At 44.5% G+C, this 19,980-nt stretch overlaps 1 protein-coding gene across 1 annotated transcript in view; it reads left to right on the top strand.

Moving 5' to 3' along the window:
- ABCA4 (ATP binding cassette subfamily A member 4) overlaps positions 1–19,520 on the top strand; it is a 133,719-nt gene extending 114,199 nt beyond the window's left edge. Inside the window, exons 41-50 of the mRNA XM_036094473.2 lie at positions 1,633–1,753; positions 2,201–2,263; positions 3,477–3,583; positions 6,020–6,161; positions 8,926–9,060; positions 9,851–9,954; positions 10,040–10,132; positions 11,931–12,180; positions 12,937–13,023; positions 18,362–19,520. Coding sequence (XP_035950366.1) covers positions 1,633–1,753; positions 2,201–2,263; positions 3,477–3,583; positions 6,020–6,161; positions 8,926–9,060; positions 9,851–9,954; positions 10,040–10,132; positions 11,931–12,180; positions 12,937–13,023; positions 18,362–18,367 — 1,108 coding nt within the window. The 3' untranslated portion in view covers positions 18,368–19,520. The remainder of the gene's footprint in view (positions 1–1,632; positions 1,754–2,200; positions 2,264–3,476; positions 3,584–6,019; positions 6,162–8,925; positions 9,061–9,850; positions 9,955–10,039; positions 10,133–11,930; positions 12,181–12,936; positions 13,024–18,361) is intronic.
- The last annotated feature ends 460 nt before the right edge of the window (positions 19,521–19,980 follow it).

Consider the following 19,980-nt stretch of genomic DNA (forward strand, 5'->3'; position numbering starts at 1 on the left):
CCAGGGCGACTGAAGCCAGGAGCAGTGTGAAGGGAGAGGGACAGGGCTTGTGCCCCTTTGGGGGGGGGCGGCAGTGACTGCCTACCGTGACCCAGCCCAGCTGTGCCATTCTTCCCTGGCTTCTTGACCCAGGACTTGCCTCCTTCTGACATGGGCACTCAGGTTTCCAGAAGGCTGTCCCTCCGCTATCCAGGCTGACCTTCACTAGGTCTCAGCCCAGGGCCCTGAACTGCAAATCACTGGGCCCTTGGAACATGCTTTCCTGGACAGTGTTTTGTTTCTTATCCTTTCATCCTCTCAGGCTGAGTCAGGCTACATGTCAATAAAGATACAGAGGACTTGGTTTAAGTTTTAATCCATAGGGAATCGAGTTACTAGAAACAAATTGACCTCCCTACTCACAGGGCTGTGAGGATTGAACAAGATAATGGGTGCCAACACACTTAGAATAAAATGACATGACCAGGAAGTGGTGCTAGTTATGGGGGACAGTGTGGGGAATTGATGTCCATGGGACCCTTGGCCCTCAAAGGCCCCCTTCTACAGCTTTGGCCACATCTTGAAGAGACCTTGGAGTAGAAGGGAGAAGGCAGACTTGTTTACCAAAACAGACTCGGTAGCTTCAAACTCTGGTGTCAAACAACTGAGCAAGTCTTGCGGCATTGGGCCTGAAACAGCACCAGAGAAGCACTCCAGGACTTTTGGCTTCAGGAAGCCCACAGCCATGCGCATGCTGAGAGGCAACCAGGCAAAGAGAAGAAGGGAAGGGCAGAAGAAAGGGTGCTTTTGGTAGAAGACAAGCTAACCTGTGGGGAGTTCACAGAAGGGGGAAGGTGAGAGGGGTAAAAGAGGAGCCTGGAGAGGTAGGCAGAGCCAAGTCCTGAAATGCCCCTCACCTTGGTGAGGACTTCAAGTTTAAGGCTGAAGGCAGCAGGGAGCTGTTGGGGTGTTTTAATCAGTCAGGTGAATGATCTGCCAGGCTTAAAAGCAGAGAGACCAGACAGGAGGCCATTTTGGCACCCAAGCAAGAGTCAGTGGTGGCTTGGATAGAAGTGGGGGCATTGGGAGATGGAGAAAAATAGGTTGATTGGATAAATGGTAGACAAGACAAGATTTTGAGATGAATTAGATGTGGCCAGTGAGATTGTAGGCCAAGGTGGTCAGGGAGGGTTTCAGAGGTGCTGTGTCTTTAAGGATGGGGAGGCTTCTGTTTGGCAGGACAGGAGGAAGAGAACGCTGAGGCCCTGGAAATGCCTGTAGAGGCTGGGAGTGAGTCAGGGAAGACCAGCAAGGGCTGGGGACCAAGGCTTGATGAAATGGTTGGGAGAGGAGTTAGTTCAAGAGATAAGTGGGAGACAGGTGACATTTACTGAGTGCTTACCATAGATGAAGTGTTGTAGTAATGATATCAGCTGCCAGGTTTTGAGTTCTGACTGTGCCGGATGCTGGGCCAAGTTCGTCTTCTCCACAGTCCTATGAGGCAGACATTCTTTTCCCCTCCCCACCATATGGTTGAAGGGGGTGAGGTTTAGAGAGGTTCAGTGACAGACCCAAGGTCACACATGGGGAGGCCAGGACTAGAAACCAGAGACACTGCACACCAACCCAATCCTCTCCCTTTCCTTCCTCTAGGATTGCCGAGCCTGCTAAGGAGCCTATCATAGATGAAGATGATGATGTGGCTGAAGAAAGACAAAGAATTATTAATGGGAGAAATAAAACTGATATCTTAAGGCTAAATGAACTAACCAAGGTAAGCGACTAGGTGTAAACGAGTTAGTTTGGAGGTGCCAGTTGGATCCACAGATGGCACACCATTGTAATTTGCCTTGCAATATGCCTACACAAGCAGTTCATTTTCCTACTTTTATGTGAGGTTGTCATTGCTGTGTTATAACTTGCCTTCCAAGAACACCTAATTCCAGTGCATTCTCCCCAGTATTCATCTTGGGCACTGGCACAGGGCCTCAGTGTGAACCCCTACATTGAGCCTCACTCACGCTTCTCCCTTCCATCTCTGCACAGTGGGTCAGCTTCGAGGTTTCCTGGGGTTCACAACACCCCTCTGAACACCTGTGCCAATATGTAACCTCCTCACGTCGATAGTTCTCACCTAACCCATCCTTTGCTCTTTGCTCTCTCTTCCCTTCCCGCTCTAACCCTCTCTTGGTTCTCAGTCCAGTTTCTCTGCATCTTGCAGGTTTATTCGGGCACCTCCAGCCCAGCAGTGGACAGGCTGTGTTTCGGAGTCCGCCCTGGAGAGGTGGGTGCCCTGCAGACTCCTGTGCATGCTGCTTCTCCCCACCTACAGCAGGGCTATCACAGAGAAATCAAATGCAGCCACAGAGGTCATTTTAAATTTTCTAGCAGCCACATGAAAAAAGTAAAAAAAAAAAAAAAAAAAAAAAGGTGAAATTAATTTTGATGATTTATTTTACCTAATATATCTGAAATACTGTCATGTCAACACATAATTTATATAAAACATTATTGATGCAATATTTTACATTCTTTTTTTGTTATTGTTTTAAGTTTTCAAAATCCAGGGTATGTTTTACACGTATAACATATGTCAGTTCAGACCAGATGCATTTCAAGTGCTCAGCAGTCACTGTAAGGGAGGAAAATCCTCTTTCCTCTACCCTCCTGGGTTCTCTGCGTAGAGCTCTGTAAATTGGACTGATGAAAGGCAGATTAAGAAGAGAAAAACAGACAGACATTTATTAGGGAATGATCAGAAATAAATGATATGAGAGGTGGTTAGAACTTGGGCTTATATAGCATCTCGGCAAAGGAATGATACATTTTTAGAGAAGTGACAGGACAAAGGAAAAGGACCTTGAGTCAGTAGGGGTGGCAAATTATAGAAAAGGCAAATATGGGGGAAACTGATTGTAGATAAATGTTAGTTAGTAATGTTTGTTATAGATTCCTCTGGTGCTGTCTCCAGGCTAAGAGCAAGAGAGGACACCCTGTAAATTTATGTCCTGCTTTTAGGCAAACAGGGGAGGGTAGAGAACTTTTATTTCTTTTTTTTTTTTAAGATTTTATTTATTTATTTGACAGAGCACAAACAGGGGGAGCAGGAGAGGGAGAAGCAGAGTCCCTGCTGCTCAGGGAGCCCGATGCGGGGCTCAGTCCCAGGACCCGGGGATCATGACCTGAGCCCAAGGCAGATGCTTAACCAACTGAGCCACCCAGGTGCCCCCAGAGAGCTTTTCTTGTATCTGCTGCTGCTTAATTGCCTTCAGCTCAAACTCATCCTTACACCAAAGTGGCTTATCTCGAGGTGGCAAATTCTGCTCCCTGTAGCACATGGCTAGTGGCCCCCATCATGGCCGCCCAGGTCGGAAGTGTCTCCCACCTACCCACACGCTTGCCCTAGGGCCTCACAGTCCCCACTCCTTGGGCTATGTTAGGATGGGTTCTAGGGTGAGGGTTCTAGGACGAGGCCAGTTCTGTGTGTTCTCCCTCAGTGCTTTGGTCTTCTGGGCGTGAATGGAGCTGGCAAAACAACCACATTCAAGATGCTTACTGGGGACACCACAGTGACCTCAGGCGACGCCATGGTAGCAGGCAAGAGGTGAGTGTCCTGCTCCTCCTGTCTCAGGGTGTCTCTCACAGGTCCTGGGCCATGCTCCCATCCCAGCATAGGGAGAGTGAGCCTCAGACCCTGTACTGAGGATGATCCTAAGAGCATGGAAGATCTGTACAGAAGAGTAGGCCTCCCAGAAAGCATGGTCTAAAAAGTACAAGACACAGACTCTCTGGGAAATTGAATTGAATTGTGATTGTTAAGACATGCCCCTGTAAGCATGGATTCTTGGAAACTTCTAGGAAGCACCTTGTCAGTGGTTCTTAGTCTTTTTGGGGTTATAGGCTCCTTTAAATATCTGATGAACACTTGTACTTTCTTCCTATAAAAATAGACCATTATTGGGGTACCTGGCTGGCTCATTTGGTAGAGCATGTGACTCTTGATCTTGGGGTTGTGGGTTCAAGCCCCACATTGGGTATAGAGATTACTTTAAAAAAAAAAAAGTCTTTAAAAATACACACACACACACACACACACACACACACACACACACACCATTATCCCCCATTATTTCCCTCCATACATTTTTGCAAAGAGTTTAAGGAAATTTACTGAGGCCTGAAGCACATTTATGATCCTGCAGGATCCCTGGGTCCCAGGTTAAGAACCGCTGTGGGGAAGCACCCTTTCTCTGGATCGAGTTTCTAGATGAGGGCTGGTTTAAGAGCCTTCATGGGCTTTAGTCTGACTTGGCTATTCTGTGCTGATGCTTGGCTTTGCCAGGCCAAGGAGCCTTTATGAAGGGAAAATTGGCATGTGTCCTTGGATTCTGAAGGGTGCCTGCTGCACTCTGTAACAAGGTGTGAGGAAACAGACTGGTCCTCTGTGGCGCAGGATCAGGAACACAAACCTACGCTGTTTGCCACTTTCCAGGCTGCTCCCTGAGCGGCAGAGCTCATAGGCATCAGATGTGTCTGGAGGAACCCTCTGCCCTGGTTTATAAGTGGAGTTACACAGTGCTGACTTCTGCTCAGCATCTGCCTGACCCGGGCCTCCTTCCCTCACCTGGGAGCCATCCTCAGCCTCATGGCTGAAGGCCCACTGGACATGGCTCAGCCAGGATGAATTTGGTTCCCCAGCCTTCCCCAGCCATCCCTATTGGGTCTAGAGCAAAGGAACAAGCAGGGGTGAAGCCAGACCGTGGCTGAGTCTGTCTCATCTGCAGATCCAGCTTAGCCTGCAACCAAGCAAGTAACTTGACAGTGGTAACAAAAGGAGTCTTGGGGGACCAAGGGATAGCGGGCGGGAGGATATAATGGCATTTGCCATAAGACATCAGATGACAGTCCAAGTAAGACACAGCCTGATACCTAGAAGATGGGAGCTAGATGAAGTGGAAACTGGAACACAACTGTAGGTTTAAGATGCAGGATTGGGTTCCGCTGGTAGGGCAGCTCCCATGAACTTGGCAAAGTACTCTCCTTGCCTCCCTGGGTGGTTTTAATTGGCCCAGCTGCACTTGAAGTACTTTTTATTATAGTGGGGGGCTGCATGGCGCCTCTCTGTCTCCATCCTGTTGCATCCATCTTTTATTCATAGATCCTAAGCTACAGGGGAAGCAGGGAGAGCAGGGAGAGATTAGACCAGATTAGACAGTTTATTTTTTCATCGAGGCAATGTATTTTCTAGTGGGGGAGAATTATCAGTCAAAGAGAGTTGATAGAACTCAATTCATTCCTCTCTGTTCCCTGCCAGTCTCTTGCTCTGGATAGGGATCTGACTAGTTTCCCTTTCATTTACTGTATCTCTGCCAGTAAGCCCAGATGGAGAAGTTTACTTCCTTTAGGGAGCATGCATCTTCTCTGATTATGTCCCAAATGTCTGAAAGGGATCAGAAATCATTGGTCATTTTCTTTTTTTTTTTTCCTTGTAAAGATTTATTTATTTTAGAGAGAGAGTGTGTGTGTACTGAATGGGGAGAGGGGCAGAGGGCAAGGGAGAGAAGGAGAGAACCTCAAGCAGACTCCCCACTGAGCAAGGAACCCAATGCAGGGCTTGATCTCAAGACCCATGAGATTATGACCTGAGCCAAAATCACAAGTCGAACGCTTAACGGAATGAGCCACCCAGGCGCCCCTCACTGGTCATTTTCTAAAGTCTGATCTTCCCTTTGTTTTTAAACCCACATATGAGGTGATCCACTCCAAAACTAAAGCTGACTTTGTATAACAGATATTCAGTTTATCCTAGACAAAGAAACTTGGAAAGATCTATTGGATTCAAATCTCAGATTTCCAGAAGTTCATCAGTTTCTAACCAAAGGGCCCCTGCTTTGATTCATAAATGTTGTGCACATTTCTGAAGTAAAGCAGAAGAGAAGAGGTATCTTGCTTATCCCATTGGCAGAAGCTCTCCAGCCCCAGCTCTGTTGTCACTCCCCGCCTTTGAAGAAAACTTGCTAATTGCTTTTTCTTCTTGCAGTATTTTAACCAATATATCTGATGTCCATCAAAATATGGGTTACTGTCCTCAGTTTGATGCAATTGATGACCTGCTCACAGGGCGAGAACATCTTTACCTTTATGCCCGGCTTCGAGGTGTACCGGCAGATGAAATTGAGAGGGTAAAAAATGGTTTCTTGTAGCCACTCAGGAGTTTGGTGAACCCTAAGCCTATTTCATGAGAGTTAATTTATTTAGAGATGGGAAAGTGGAAACATACTGTCCATTCAACAAATGCTTTCTGAGTGTCTACTATATGCCAAATACTGTTATATTTGGGGGGATAGTAGTAAACAAAACAAGAAAATCTCTGGCTTCCTATCTAACAAAACAATGTATGCATTTACCCTTTGATTCAGCAATCCCACTTCTGGGAATTTACCCCAGAGATACACCTCCCACAGGGCAAAATCTATATGCACAGGTTATTCATTCATTAGAGTCACAAAACATTGGGAATTACCTAAATATTCAGGCATAGGAGATTGGTCGAATCATTTATGGTACATACACATAATAAAGTCTTATGCACACACACACACACACACACACACAGAAAATCTCTGTGAACTGATACGGAGTTACTTCCTAAAGATATTGTTAAGTAAAAAAAGCAAAGGGCAAAAGAGCACATGCAGAATTCTACTTTTCTCCCCCACTATTTTCTATTGAAGTATAGTTGACATACAATGTTACGTTAGTTTCAGGTGTATAATAGTGATTTGACAACTCCATGCATTGTGCTATGCCCACCAGAAGTGTAGCTGCCATCTGTCACCATACAATGCTATTATAACACTATTGCAATGACAAATTCCGGGGCTGGGACAGTATAGTTATAAAACGAGCCTGAAACATCTTTTTACGCCAGAAAGTAAAGTGCTTAAAAAAAGGAGGGGGGCATGTCAGAGCTACACAGGAGCCATCTTGAAGGGGCTCCCCATAGCCAAACGGGGTACAGTTTGAACATCAAAATAATAAATACCCTGATCAATTATAAAACATGGGGGACAACAGAGGAATTCATAACTCCATACTGTTAAATAGATAAATAAGAGAAAAGGGATGGTTCTTGCCTACACTCAAATGCTGAGAGCCGACTGATTAGGGTGGAAGAATTCTAGAATTGGAAAATCATTTTGTAGTGATCATAGTAAAGATTGGATTGCACAAGAATCATCCATGGTTGCTAAATCTAGGGGAAATTTTTTTATAAGAAGCAAGATATTTATATAGCTTAGAAGTATCTGCCACAGATTGCTTGTTGGTTGTGAGGGGGAAGCATCATAATTTCACAATGAAGAAATGAGACAACACCTTAATTGGGTGATCAGAATTAACATCCTATATGAGGGGCACCTGGACATGTCCTGCCCCTAAAGGTGATACCCTGAGAAGGACACAACAATACATAATATTCTGATTGAGAACGTGTTACCTGAATCTTATCATGAGAAAACATCAAACAAACTCCAAATGAACATTCTATTAAAAAAAAAAATACCAGGGCTGTACTCTTCAAAAGTATCAAAGTCACAAAAGACAAAGAAAGGCTATGGAAATGTTCCTGATCACAGGAGCTAAGTAGACAACGGTGACTGAGTAATGGACACTAGACTGCATCCTGTACTGGATAGAAAATAATGCCATGAAGGACATCATTGGGCTAGTTGGCAAAACTAGACTATGAAAGGTAGATCAGATGAAAGTATCAGAATAATGTTAAATTTACCAACACTGAAAACTGTACTGTGGTTATGTAAGAGTATTCCTCTTCTTAGGAAGTAGACACTAAAGTATTTAGGAGTAAAGGGCCACGATACATACCTTAAATGGCTCTGAAAAAATCCTATGTGTGTGCATATGTATGTGCTTGTGCACACGCACAACATAAGAGAGGGAGAGAGAAAAAGAGAGTAAAGTGTTTATGAATGTTTTTGTATTATTCTTATTTTTAAACATTTCTGTAAGTTGGAAACTATTCCAAATAAGAAGTTAAAAGTGAAGCTTACATTCTAGTGGGAAGGACAGATAATAAATAGATAAGTAAGTAAAATATATTTTTGAAAGTGAAAAGTCGGTAGGGGAAAAATAAAGTAGGGAAGAATTTTTAGGTAGGGTGGCACAGGGCCAACATCACAGAGGAAGTGACCTCTGAGTGAAGACCTAAAGGAGCTGACAAAGTGAGCCATGGGGATATCTAGGGGAAGAACATTCCAGGCAGAGGTACAATAAGTACAGAAGGTAGAAACATGGTAGGCTTGTCTCACTTCTCTAGTTTTCTTCCTGCGCACACTCACACACACACACACACACACAGTATTCTTTGTCATAATTTCCGTTGATTTTCCTCAAAGCACTTTTACAATCTGTCATTATTCTGTTTAGTTCGATTGTGTGTCATGCCCCCCTCCATCTGTGAGTATGACAGCAATGGCTATGTTCCCCATTATTCTCCAGTGCCTAGTACAGTGCCTGACTCATAGCAGTGGCTCGATACGTATATATTAGATGCACCAGACTTCAAGTGTGACCCTGTTGAAGGGTGGAAGCAACGGGTCTGACGCCCACCATCAGACCCTGGGACTCTTCCCCTCTTACCCGTAGTCTGGGACCCCGGGTGAGAAGCACTGCCTTGCCCTTCATAAGGCTGAGGGTCATTTCTCCAGGGGCTGCACCAAGCCACACGGCAATGTAAGGCACAGTATGGAAAGGGGATGTCTGGGCCCTGAAGCCCATGAACCACCCCCGAGCCAGTAGGTGGCCTTGTGTCAGCCTAGCTGTATCTGTCATCCTGATGGTGTGAGATCTGGGAGCCTAAGATTTCGAATTGGTGGAGGTTAGCTTGTTTGTCTTTTCACAGTGGGTTTTCTTCCTCTTCCCTAGGTGGCAAACTGGAGTATTCAGAGCCTGGGCCTGTCTCTCTATGCAGACCGCCTGGTCGGCACCTACAGTGGAGGCAACAAGCGGAAACTCTCTACAGCCATCGCTCTGACGGGCTGCCCACCTCTGGTGCTGCTGGTGAGGGTTACCGGGACATGTGGGGACAGAGGGGCCCGAGGGCTTGAACCAAGAGCTGCACCTCTGTGGTTGGGCCAGCGGCTTTAGAAAACGCAGCCATCTGTTTTCGTCTAAACTGTTTCCTGTACTGCTTGCTTTGAGCAAATCAACCCAGTGTTTGGTTCACAACTCTTGGGGGAAACTGGAGTCACAACATATTCTCACTCTGAGCCCCTGGGAAGTCTCTTATGGGCCCACAGGCTCATAGAAGGGAAGTTCAGCCCCTCTGGTCAGAAATTACTGCTGGAGGAAGTCTGCTCAGGCTGCAAAGTGGGCAGAACACTGGCCTGGATCAGAGGCTCATGAGATTCTCCCTGGAGCTGCACCAGACCCAAGGCCCTTGTGCCCATGCAGTCGGGGGTTTATGAGGGCAGGGGTCACAGGGCTGGGCAGTGACTCATACAAGTCACCTGGGCTATCTGTCTGCTTCCTTGCAAATTATGTGTAAGTTTGTTGGTTTTTTTAATTTTCAAGATAATTCTGCCATTGCCTTAATCAACCTTAACCCATTGATGGGCTGAAATGGGTCAATGGAGATGCATAATGTCTCTTTACTGTCCTGGTTGACCCCCTGCCTCCCCTACCCGAAGCCTGGATTCCTCAAGTCTTGCTCACTTTGGGGAGGGGGGAGCACTTTGTATATTGTCTGCCAGAGAGCAGAGCTGCTCAGAGGGAGTCAGCCAAGGAGGGTGCAGTAACCAGGAAAGGCTGGCTCCAAGCCCAGTTCCCTGCCCTCTCTGCCTCCCCACAGGATGAACCCACCACAGGCATGGACCCCCAGGCACGCCGCATGTTGTGGAACACCATTGTGAGCATCATCAGGGAAGGGAGAGCTGTGGTCCTCACATCCCACAGGCAAGAGATTCCTAGGGGCTGGGGTGGAAGAGGTGGGCAGACAGGAGCCCTCCCCCCTCCTTACTTCCTCTCTCCTACCCCACAGCATGGAAGAATGTGAGGCTCTGTGTACCCGACTGGCCATCATGGTAAAGGGCACCTTACAGTGTCTGGGCACCATTCAGCACCTCAAGTATAAGTAAGGATGGGCTGGGGGGTTGACTTTGTTACCTTCCTTGGTGGGGGGGGGGTCAACTAGGCCCCGTGCTCTCTACTGACACTTGGGAGGGTCCTGTTGCCCTTACCCCATGGGCAGAGGCATGTGGCCTGGGCCTTGCTCCCCAGCGGCAGACAGAGAAAGCTGCTGTGCTGAAAGAAACTTCTCTATATTGGGCTAATTGCCTGTGGTTGAGGGTTCCCTGAGTCTCCAGATGGGGTTCTGATTGGGGCATATGCAGAGCCTGGGGGGATGAGGGAGGGTCACTACCACTGTCTCATTATCCCCCCACTTATCCCAACAGATCCAGCACCAATGACCTAATAAGAGTCTATGACCAACATAGGGATGGTTAGGAGATCAAATAGCCTGAGGATCAGTTTTCTTTTCAGATATGTTTATGCTTTTGAGTTTGAGAAGTGACCGTGTAGTATATGACAAACCAACAATGCTAAGTAATCTTCAGTAGGATTACCCTGTCCCCATAAATTGTAAACTGCTGTCAATAATGCATTATTAATAATATTTTGTGTGCCAAAGCCAAAATTGATCAGTTAAAATAAGATTATTATAATAATGCCATGCTTCCTTGCATTCTGATATGCTTTATAAACTAGGAAGGGTAGATTTGTAGTTATTACTCATTTATTTAACAAACACTTTTTACGAGCCCAGAATATAAAGTCACTGTGCTAGTTGGTAGAAGGAACAGTACATAACCTTATCTAGGCTGAAATGCTTCATCTTGTTGTACCCGTGGGACTGTTGCCTAAGACACATCATCCTTTATATGCATCAGGGCAGATAAGTGACTGAGAGGAAGGTCTAGTAGATTAGCTGCATTTGGGTTATTTGACCTGTGATTTCTTGAGCAACTACAGCTTGGATGCTGGACAAATACCTAGGGGGGACGTCAGCTCAGCATATGAGGTCACCAGAGCCGTGTCATAGCTTCCTGGGTCCAACTGCAGGAGACATGTGTGGACTCCCTACTGCTTTCCCTCTCATCAGTATCCTCATGGTAGAGCAGGTGAGAGGGGAATATCTGCCATGTGGAGGGGCAGTCAGTTTTCCAGAGCTGAAAGGAAAGGTGTTTTATTGTAGAGGGGAGCAACCCTTGTTTGTTGGTCATGGAGGGAGCCTTGAAATAAATTCTAACTGACACAGTATATCCTGACATAAGATATAAGGAAGCCAGCTGGCCATGCACATACTCCCTGGTGGACCATTCTGTATTCACCTGTGGGTCACCTGGTGAGGGGAAGAGGGAAACGCTGATGGTCCCGACCCTAGTAGCTCCCATTTGTTCTGGAAGTTTCCACAGGGAAGTGCTGCCTCCCCAAGTCTTAGTGCCCTCCTAGGGAGCTCTTTGAAGGAGGAGGCAGCCTTTCCATTACTGAGTAAACACTAGTTCCAGAGGCCTTCGTGGGCGGGTTGTGATCTCCACAAGGGGCTAAAACCACCTTTGACTTCAGCAGGTAAATGGGAGGGAAAGGAGCAGGGAGCATCCATGCCTCCAGGAGTTGGTCCCAGGAAGCTGTGACACAGGTCTGGTGACTCACTTCACCACACAGACGTTTGGACCTCTACAAACTAGTATCAAACTATTTTTTCCAGGAGCTGTCACGGATTTTCTCCTACTAGTTTTAAACATGCACACAGGGTCTATCATATGGGCCTTTCATCCTCAATATTTTTGGCAAATCTATTCCTTATTTTGGAATTGCCTCAGGCCCGGCTACTAACAGGCCCATGCCGTGCCACCCTGTGTGTCGCCTAGGTTTGGAGATGGCTACATTGTCACGATGAAAATCAAATCCCCGAAGGAAGACTTGCTTCCCAACCTGAATCTGGTGGAGCAGTTCTTCCAGGGGAACTTCCCGGGCAGCGTGCAGAGGGAGAGACACTACAACATGCTGCAGTTCCAGGTCTCCTCCTCCTCCCTGGCCAGCATCTTCCGGCTGCTCATCTCCCACAAGGACAGCCTGCTCATCGAGGAGTACTCCGTCACGCAGACCACGCTGGACCAGGCAGGTTGCCCGACAGGCACATGTGTGGAGGGGGGCTGTGTGCAGACTGGGCCGGAAGGCACGTGAGAGGGGGCACCACACGCCTGATTTTTAATGCTCTGGTTCCTCTGTCTGTTAGGGTAAAGCTTGGTAGACCCGAAATTGTCTTCTAACGATATTTTAGTCATCAGCAAATTTCCTTGACTACGTCATCCTTCCCCACTGCACTATGACTTTATTTCATCCTTCCTGGTTGGTGGTGGTGGCTTTTTTTTTCCTTTTCAAATCAATGTTAATTGATGCTTAATTTACATGCAATCAAATGCACCCACTCAAAGTGTTCAATTCGGGGATTTTTGATAAGCCTGCATGCCATGAATCAGAGTTTTTAATGTGATCACTTCTTAAAATTATTATGGCAAAGTATATATAACATAATTAGCCATTCTTAAGTGTACAATTCAGTGGCATTAAGTACAGTCACATTATTGTGAAATGGATCACCACCATCCATCTCCAGAAATTTTTCATCTTCCCAAACTGAAACTGTATATCCATTAGACAAGAATTCCCCATGAACCACTTCCCCCAGCCACCCTGGGCATGGGTGGCTGGGCTTGTGGGTGGGCCACCCTCCCGTCCTGCAGGACGCAGCTGCTCTAGGGGGGCTGTGCATTAGCTGTGGGAGAGAGACCGAAAGTGGGTGGGTGGATGGGTCGAGGAAACCATTTTTCTGGAAACATCTACCTACTCTTGCTCTCCTACTCTTGTCTCCAGGTATTTGTGAATTTTGCTAAACAGCAGGCTGAAATTCATGACCTCCCCTTGCACCCTCGTGCTGCTGGAGCCAGCCAACAAGCCAAGGTACTCCTGCCCCTCTTTCGTAGTCCGCTGTTTGAGGCAGATCCTCAGCTCTGGGACTGGTCCACTGAGCCTGAGGGGCCCCAAGGCCCAGATATGCCTCCCACGAGAGTGACCCCCATACCACATCCCCACCACTCCCCACCACTCCCCACCAGTTCTGTGCTGAGGGACTGTTCAGTCAGTGGTTGTGGAGGTTCCTTTTATAATCAAGAAGCTATCTGGGTGGTGTGGGAGAGCATTTTTGAAAAGAACTTTCCCATATGTTTTTGCTTATAGTGAAAAGACTTGGGTTTTAGAAATATGAAGCAGGGAAAATAGGAGAGAGTATTAAAATGTTTGGGTTGTTGAGATACTTGACATTTATGTTTTTGGTCATGTGTTTGAGTTTCAAAGGAAAGAAATTAACTGGCACTCCATTTCAATGGTGGACATATTTGGTTAGAGCAAGATTATTGTCTGTTTTAGGAAGAGGGCTTGTTTTTCTGTATAAAAATATCAAGGAGCGCCTGGCTGGCTCAGTTGGTAGAACATGCTACTCTTGATCTTTGGGTTGTAAGTTTAAGCCCTACACTGAGTGTAGGGATTACTTAAAAAATTAATTAATTAAAAAAATATCTCAAGATGGTGGAGGAAGAAGCAATGGAAAGTGTGTATCCTGGCCTATGATAACTCTTGGGATAGGTGCTTCCAGGATCCTGCCCTGGCATTGTGCTCCATGTAAGGAGCATGTCTACCCCATCCCAGTTCCCCAGAAAGAGAGAGAGAGCACTAGAAAAAGTGCTGGAAGAGGCACTGGGATCCAAGTGCCTTGGCTTAAGCTGGGGAATTTTTTAAAAAAAATTTTTAAGTAGGCTCCATGCCCAATGTGGGGCTTGAATTCATGACCCTGAGATTGAGAGTTGCATGCTCTACTGACTGAACCAGCCAGGTGCCCCAAGCCTGGGATTTTACTGGGACAAATTAATTCAGCCATTCTGTCCAAACTTACCTGGAGAATAAAATCAAAGCATTTCTCCAATAGGCAAAGATGTGCAAAATCTTATTTCCTATAAAATTCTCATTCCTCCAACCAGTTTCTTTTTTTTTCTCAGTTTCAATGTTTCACCCCATTTTATTTTTTAAATAAGTTTGAAAGCTGTTAAGTATTTGACTTATATCATATTTTTTTATCCAATCAAAGAACTAAACACTTAGAGGCTTGTTTGCTGTCTTCTTAAAATTATATACCCTTACTTCTGGACTTACTCCCTAAGAAGTTTTAAGTGATCTCTCATCTGCATTTGATATTATTAAATCACCCAATTTCACATTTAGAAATTTCTTAACCAAAGAATTCAAAGGACAAGTTTTCAATTTCAACACATATAGCTATACATACCGTATGGTGATTTGTTCCAGAATAAAGTTATAATGATGGACTCTACTCCTAGATTCTAGATTACATCAGTGATATATAATAATATATGCTTTATTTATACTCAGGGTAGATACATATATTCTTCTAGTAAGTGTGGAAAAGATTAAAATAATCAGCTTGGAATAATGGAATTCAAATTCTGTTTTTGAAGCTTAAAGACACTGGAACTTTAGCCAAAAGTAGTAGATAAAATGATTGTGAATAGAATTTTTCAAAATGTAGAAAAAGTAAGCGTCCTGAAGCTATCTACTTCTGAAAAAAAGGCAGGCAGACTTTCGGCCAGTGCTAATTTGTCTTACTACATCAATTCAGATTTTATAAAAATTCTGTTGTCTCTTCAAGGGTGAGCATAAGTGGTAAATAGAATAGTGAAGCCTTATTCAGGATACTGTTTACTCATGAATCACACCACATACTAGCTGCACTGCTTTGATAATGCAGAACCTAAAGCATCTTTTCCAGTTATCTTAGCAAAAGCTATCTTTCTCTATATATGGCAGTTGAGACTTGTTTTGTATAATTGCTCCTTAGTATAATCACATTTGAAAACTTTTAAATGTACTCTACTATTTTAAATATGTTCCTTTTTAGCTGAACCTCCCACCAGTTTCTTAGTTGCAAACAAAACAAAACAAAACAAAACAAAACAAAAAACCCACAAATCTTACCACTGATTGAAACACTCCTTTCCAAAGCCATGCTTGCGATGAATTTTTCCCCTTCCTCTTGTCTAGTAGAGACCTGACAGCTTTGAAAGGTTAACCTTACCCCCATCACCCTAGAGGACCCAGAAATGCCTAAGTATAGGCATCTGTCTAGGGAATGGTAGTTCTGCTTAGATTTTCTAGCCACTCTTCCTCATTTATAAATCTTATACTTGGTGTTTACACCTGTAGAAAATTATTCTTTGAAAGCCACTTGCAGTTATGAATCCCTTTGATAACTCATTGGGTAGCAAAAGTGTTTCCTAGAACTACCAATGTTCTCCCCACCCCAACCTGGTATATTCTCTCTCAGAGAGCTAAAACCAGGTCATCTCTGGGCCAGGTAAGGGGTGCTGATGATCTGTGATCTGCAGCATTTAATTCCAAACTTTTCCCCCTTATTGGATGTGACCATTTTTCTATTTTGTTTGTCACATTTTAGTATACAAATGTTGTAATAGAAAACCTACTGCAACACATTTATTAAATTGGTATATTTTTATAATAAATTTTTTATTAAAACCCTGTGACTTAATGACATACTACCTTTACACAGGTTTGCAAAAATTCTCTTGTAAAACGTTGTATATAAATAAATGTCATGAAAAAATAGTAATTACATTCTTGTTTATATTATACCACTTTGAAACAATTTCCCTTAATGTCTCTTACAAACAAGAAAAAGGTTGTTTCTCTCAATAAGTCCTAGAAAACATTCACAACTTGCCTCCAAACACACGTGACAGCACAGCTTTAGGAAGTTCAGCAGGCTGGTGGCTTCCCAGCCTCACTTGTGAGTGAGGACCACCACCAGCATTTCATTATCTAGAGAGCAGTGTATCTGGTTATCAAGAATGCTTTGAATTCTTAAAGGACTCAGTACTGGAAAATATCCTTCCGGATGAGGTTTGTGGAATGTCACAATCTGTTTCATGGAAACAAGTGAGGGTCAAGGTTTCAATAGATAACTAGGTGATTGATGATCAGTCAACTTAGTAACGTCCTAAAGGGGCTTATAAATTAGTGACCATCACATGTGTTTTCCAGAAGCAGGAACAACTCAGATCAGTTTCTGACCCTTAGTCTTTTTTCTTTTTTTTTTGTCTGCAATTTTATTTTTTTATTGAAGTGTAGTTGACATACAATATTATATTAGTTTCAAGTATACAACATAAATTGTGAAAATGTAGTGATTTGGCAATTATATACATTACCAAATGCTCACCATAGTCACCATACAATATTGTTACAATATTACTGACTATATTCCCTATGCTATACTTTTCCTCCCTATGACTTATTTATTTTACAGCTGGAAGTTTGTATCTCTTTATCTCCTTTACCCATTTCACTCACCCTCCCACCCCTCCCCTCTGTCAACCACCAGTTTATTCTCTGAATTTATGAGTCTGTTTCTGGCTTGTTTGTTTGTTTTGATTTTTAGATTCTGTGTATAAATGAAGTCACATGGTATTTGTCTTTCTGTCTGACTTATTTCTCTTAGCATAATACCCTCTAGGTCCATCCATGTTGTCATGAATGGCAGAATTTCATTCTTTTATGGCTGAATAATATTGCATTGTATATATGTGTCACATCTTTTTTTTTTTAGTTTTTTTTTATTTGAGTATAGTTGACACACAATATTACATTAGTTTCAACTGTACAATATAATGATTCAGCTTCTCTATATTTTATGCTGTGCTCACCACAATATACCACATCTTTATCCATTCATCTATCAGTGGACACTTGGGTTGCTTCCATATCTTGGCTATTGTAAATAATGCTGTAATAAACATAGGGATGCATGTATCCCTTTGAATTAGTGCTTTTGTTTTCTTTGGGTAAATACCCAGAAATAGAATTACTGGATCAAATGATATTTCTGTTTTCCACAGTGTTTTCCAGAGTGGCGGCACCAATTTATATTCCCACCTGCAGCGCATGAGGGTTCCGTTTTCTCCACATTCTCATCAACACTTATTGTTTCTTGTCTTTTTGATACTACCCATTTTGACTAGTGTGAGGTGATATCTCATTGTGGGTTCGATTTGCATTTCCCTCATGATTAGTGATGTTGAGCATCTTTGGCCAATGCTGGCCATTTCTTTGGAAAAATGTCTTAATTTATTTTAATTTATTATTATTATTATTATTATTTTTAAGTAGGCTCTGTGCCCATTGTGGAGCCCAATGCAGTGCTTAAATTCACAACACTGAGATCAAGACCTGAACTGAGACCAAGGGTTTGATGCTCAACCAACTGAGCCACCCAGGCACCCCCCACTGCCCATTTTTTAATTGGATTTTTTGTTTTTTTGGTGTTGAATCTGATCCTTATTCATTGTTAAAGAGTTGCCATGCATAATTTATAGCCTTATCAATTAGTTTCTGAAGTACCTGCAGCCTTACCTGGGATCTTTGCCCCACCTCAAGCATGTTCTTAGCCCTTAATACTAGATTAATCATCTCAAGAGCATGTGTGATTTTTAAGCTAGATAATTGATAAACCACATGTTGTCTAGATTTGGGCAGGCCTCCGTCTAACTCCCCTCCTTACTGACACTCCTCCCACCCCCCACAACTGGTATAGGAATTCAGCCTGTACCTTCTAACTGGAGACCATGTCTCTCCAGTTTGAAAGGTGTCCACTTCTTCCAGAGCTGGACATAATGCCTGAGCTTTGATCTGTAGCCTGCTGTCCTAAACCCTAGCTCCAATGTCTCCCACCTTTCCATCCCCCTGTCAGATTTTCATGCTTCCCAGGAGCCACCTTCGTGGGAACTATACAAAGGAGATTCTGTACCTTATGAATGACCTAAGTCATGACTTCTTGGCTTTTAAGACAGGAAGAGCATGGTAACGTTTTTAGGCTAAAAATCAAACCAAAACCTACCATGACAGCCTTTGGAAACCACACAGAGGGTGTAGATTCCCTCGAAGAGGCAAGCACATACACACAGATGGCCTGAGTTTTTATAACGTCTACACCATAGAGCCAGAGGAACCTGAGGGGTCATCTGGTCCAGCCTTTTCACAGACAAGGAAACAAGCATAGTCCATACCCTTGGTGATCTGACAGAATCACAGGATCCTCCCCTGAGCTTCCTTCAGCAATTGATTGACAGCTGTTTAACTTTTGAAATTTAAAAGCTGATGTGCCATCTCTTCACAAAACCAAGATGACAAGAGTCCATCTGATCTCCTTCCACAGGTCTGATCTCCACACTACTCATTCGCTCCAGCCAGAAAGAAACTCTGGGCAGCTGGAAAGGCAGGAGCCTTTGCCATATGGTCATCTGGTCGGACCCGCTCGGCAACAGAAACAAACCCATGCGGGCCATACCGCGAGCTCCGAAGGGGGCTCTTTCAGAGAGAAACCACGGCTGACTTCCTCACCTCAAACCCCTGATGATGAAACTGACCCAGCCAAACAAATGCAAAACCCTTCTTATCCAGCCCATCCTACTAGGAGCACTACTCCATATCACGCTCATTTTCAGTGGATCTTCTGGTGTGTGTGTGTGTGTGTGTATGTGTGTGTGTGTGTGTGTGTGTGTGTGTGTGTGTTATTTTTAAGGAGAAAACAAAGTACAAATGTACTTATCACAGACCATTAGAATTCACTCATCTCCCTGGTGTGCCCCACATGGTACTTAGACACCCTTTGTGCGTGTGTAGTTTCCCATCACGGCGTGAGCCTCTGTGAGCATTATTGCCACAGAAGTGCTAGCCATGGCAAGATTCCGCAGCACTGGGGCGGATGGGAGCGGACTGGTCTTGATGTCCCATGTCAAGTCTGCTTTGTAGGGTTTGAAGAAAACACCCAGCTGGCAACGCACGTAAACATTATCCATGGTCAGGGGGTATTAGCTGAATCTAGGTTTCATGTCTGCTTGCCCAGCTTATCTGAGTGCCTACCTCACAGGTATAATTAGGACAGGAGACAAAGAGGCAAGGGCAAGTGAGAGTGGCTGCTTGGTTGGACAGGAGATCCAACATGTCTCTGTAACTGTTGAGAGATGTCATACAGTGCCGTGCCATTTCCATGGTGCTGACGTGTGCATCTTCTGCAGGGATCTTAGGGGGGTAGTGGCTCACAGGACATCTAATTGTTTGCAGAAAAGCTCATGAAGGGGGCACCTGGGTGGCCCAGTCGTTAAGCGTCTGCCTTCGGCTCAGGTCATGGTCCCAGGGTCCTGGGATCGAGCCCCGCATCAGGCTCCCTGCTCCACGGGAAGCCTGCTTCTCCCTCTCCCACTCCCCCTGCTTGTGTTCCCTCTCTCACTGTGTCTCTCTCTGTCAAATAAATAAATAAATAATCTTAAAAAAAAAAAAGAAAGAAAGAAAGAAAAGCTCATGAAGAATCAGAACATAATCATTTTAAACCAAACCATTTGGGGGGGCACCTGTGTGGGGGAGGGGGGCATAAGCACTCATTTGTGGTGGGCTGTGGTGGTTTTAGGAAGGCATCCAGGACTGGGAAGAGTCAGGTATGGGGAAAATCCCACCCTGCCTGGGGGAGGGAAGCTCACTTTGGCTGTCTGTCTCTACTACACCTGAGCTCTCCATTGGCAATGTCTGTGTCTTTTTTGTCATTTTCCCCAGCTCCCGACACACAAGAAACACTCAACAATTACTTATCAAACTGAACACTATAAAAACCCAGCAAAGAAAAGTATATGGAAAAGAAGTAGGTCCAGGAAAATGATACCTCCAAAAGCTAAAGACAACAGCAAAGGGCAGGTAGAGCAACAGGGATGCTATGCTTTAAAAAAATACCAATCACAAAACATAAGCAGGAAAAAAAATCAAGGAAGAGGAGGCATGTCC

This window comes from Halichoerus grypus, chromosome 5, assembly GCF_964656455.1.
Source record: "Halichoerus grypus chromosome 5, mHalGry1.hap1.1, whole genome shotgun sequence".
Taxonomy (NCBI): Eukaryota; Metazoa; Chordata; class Mammalia; order Carnivora; family Phocidae; genus Halichoerus; species Halichoerus grypus.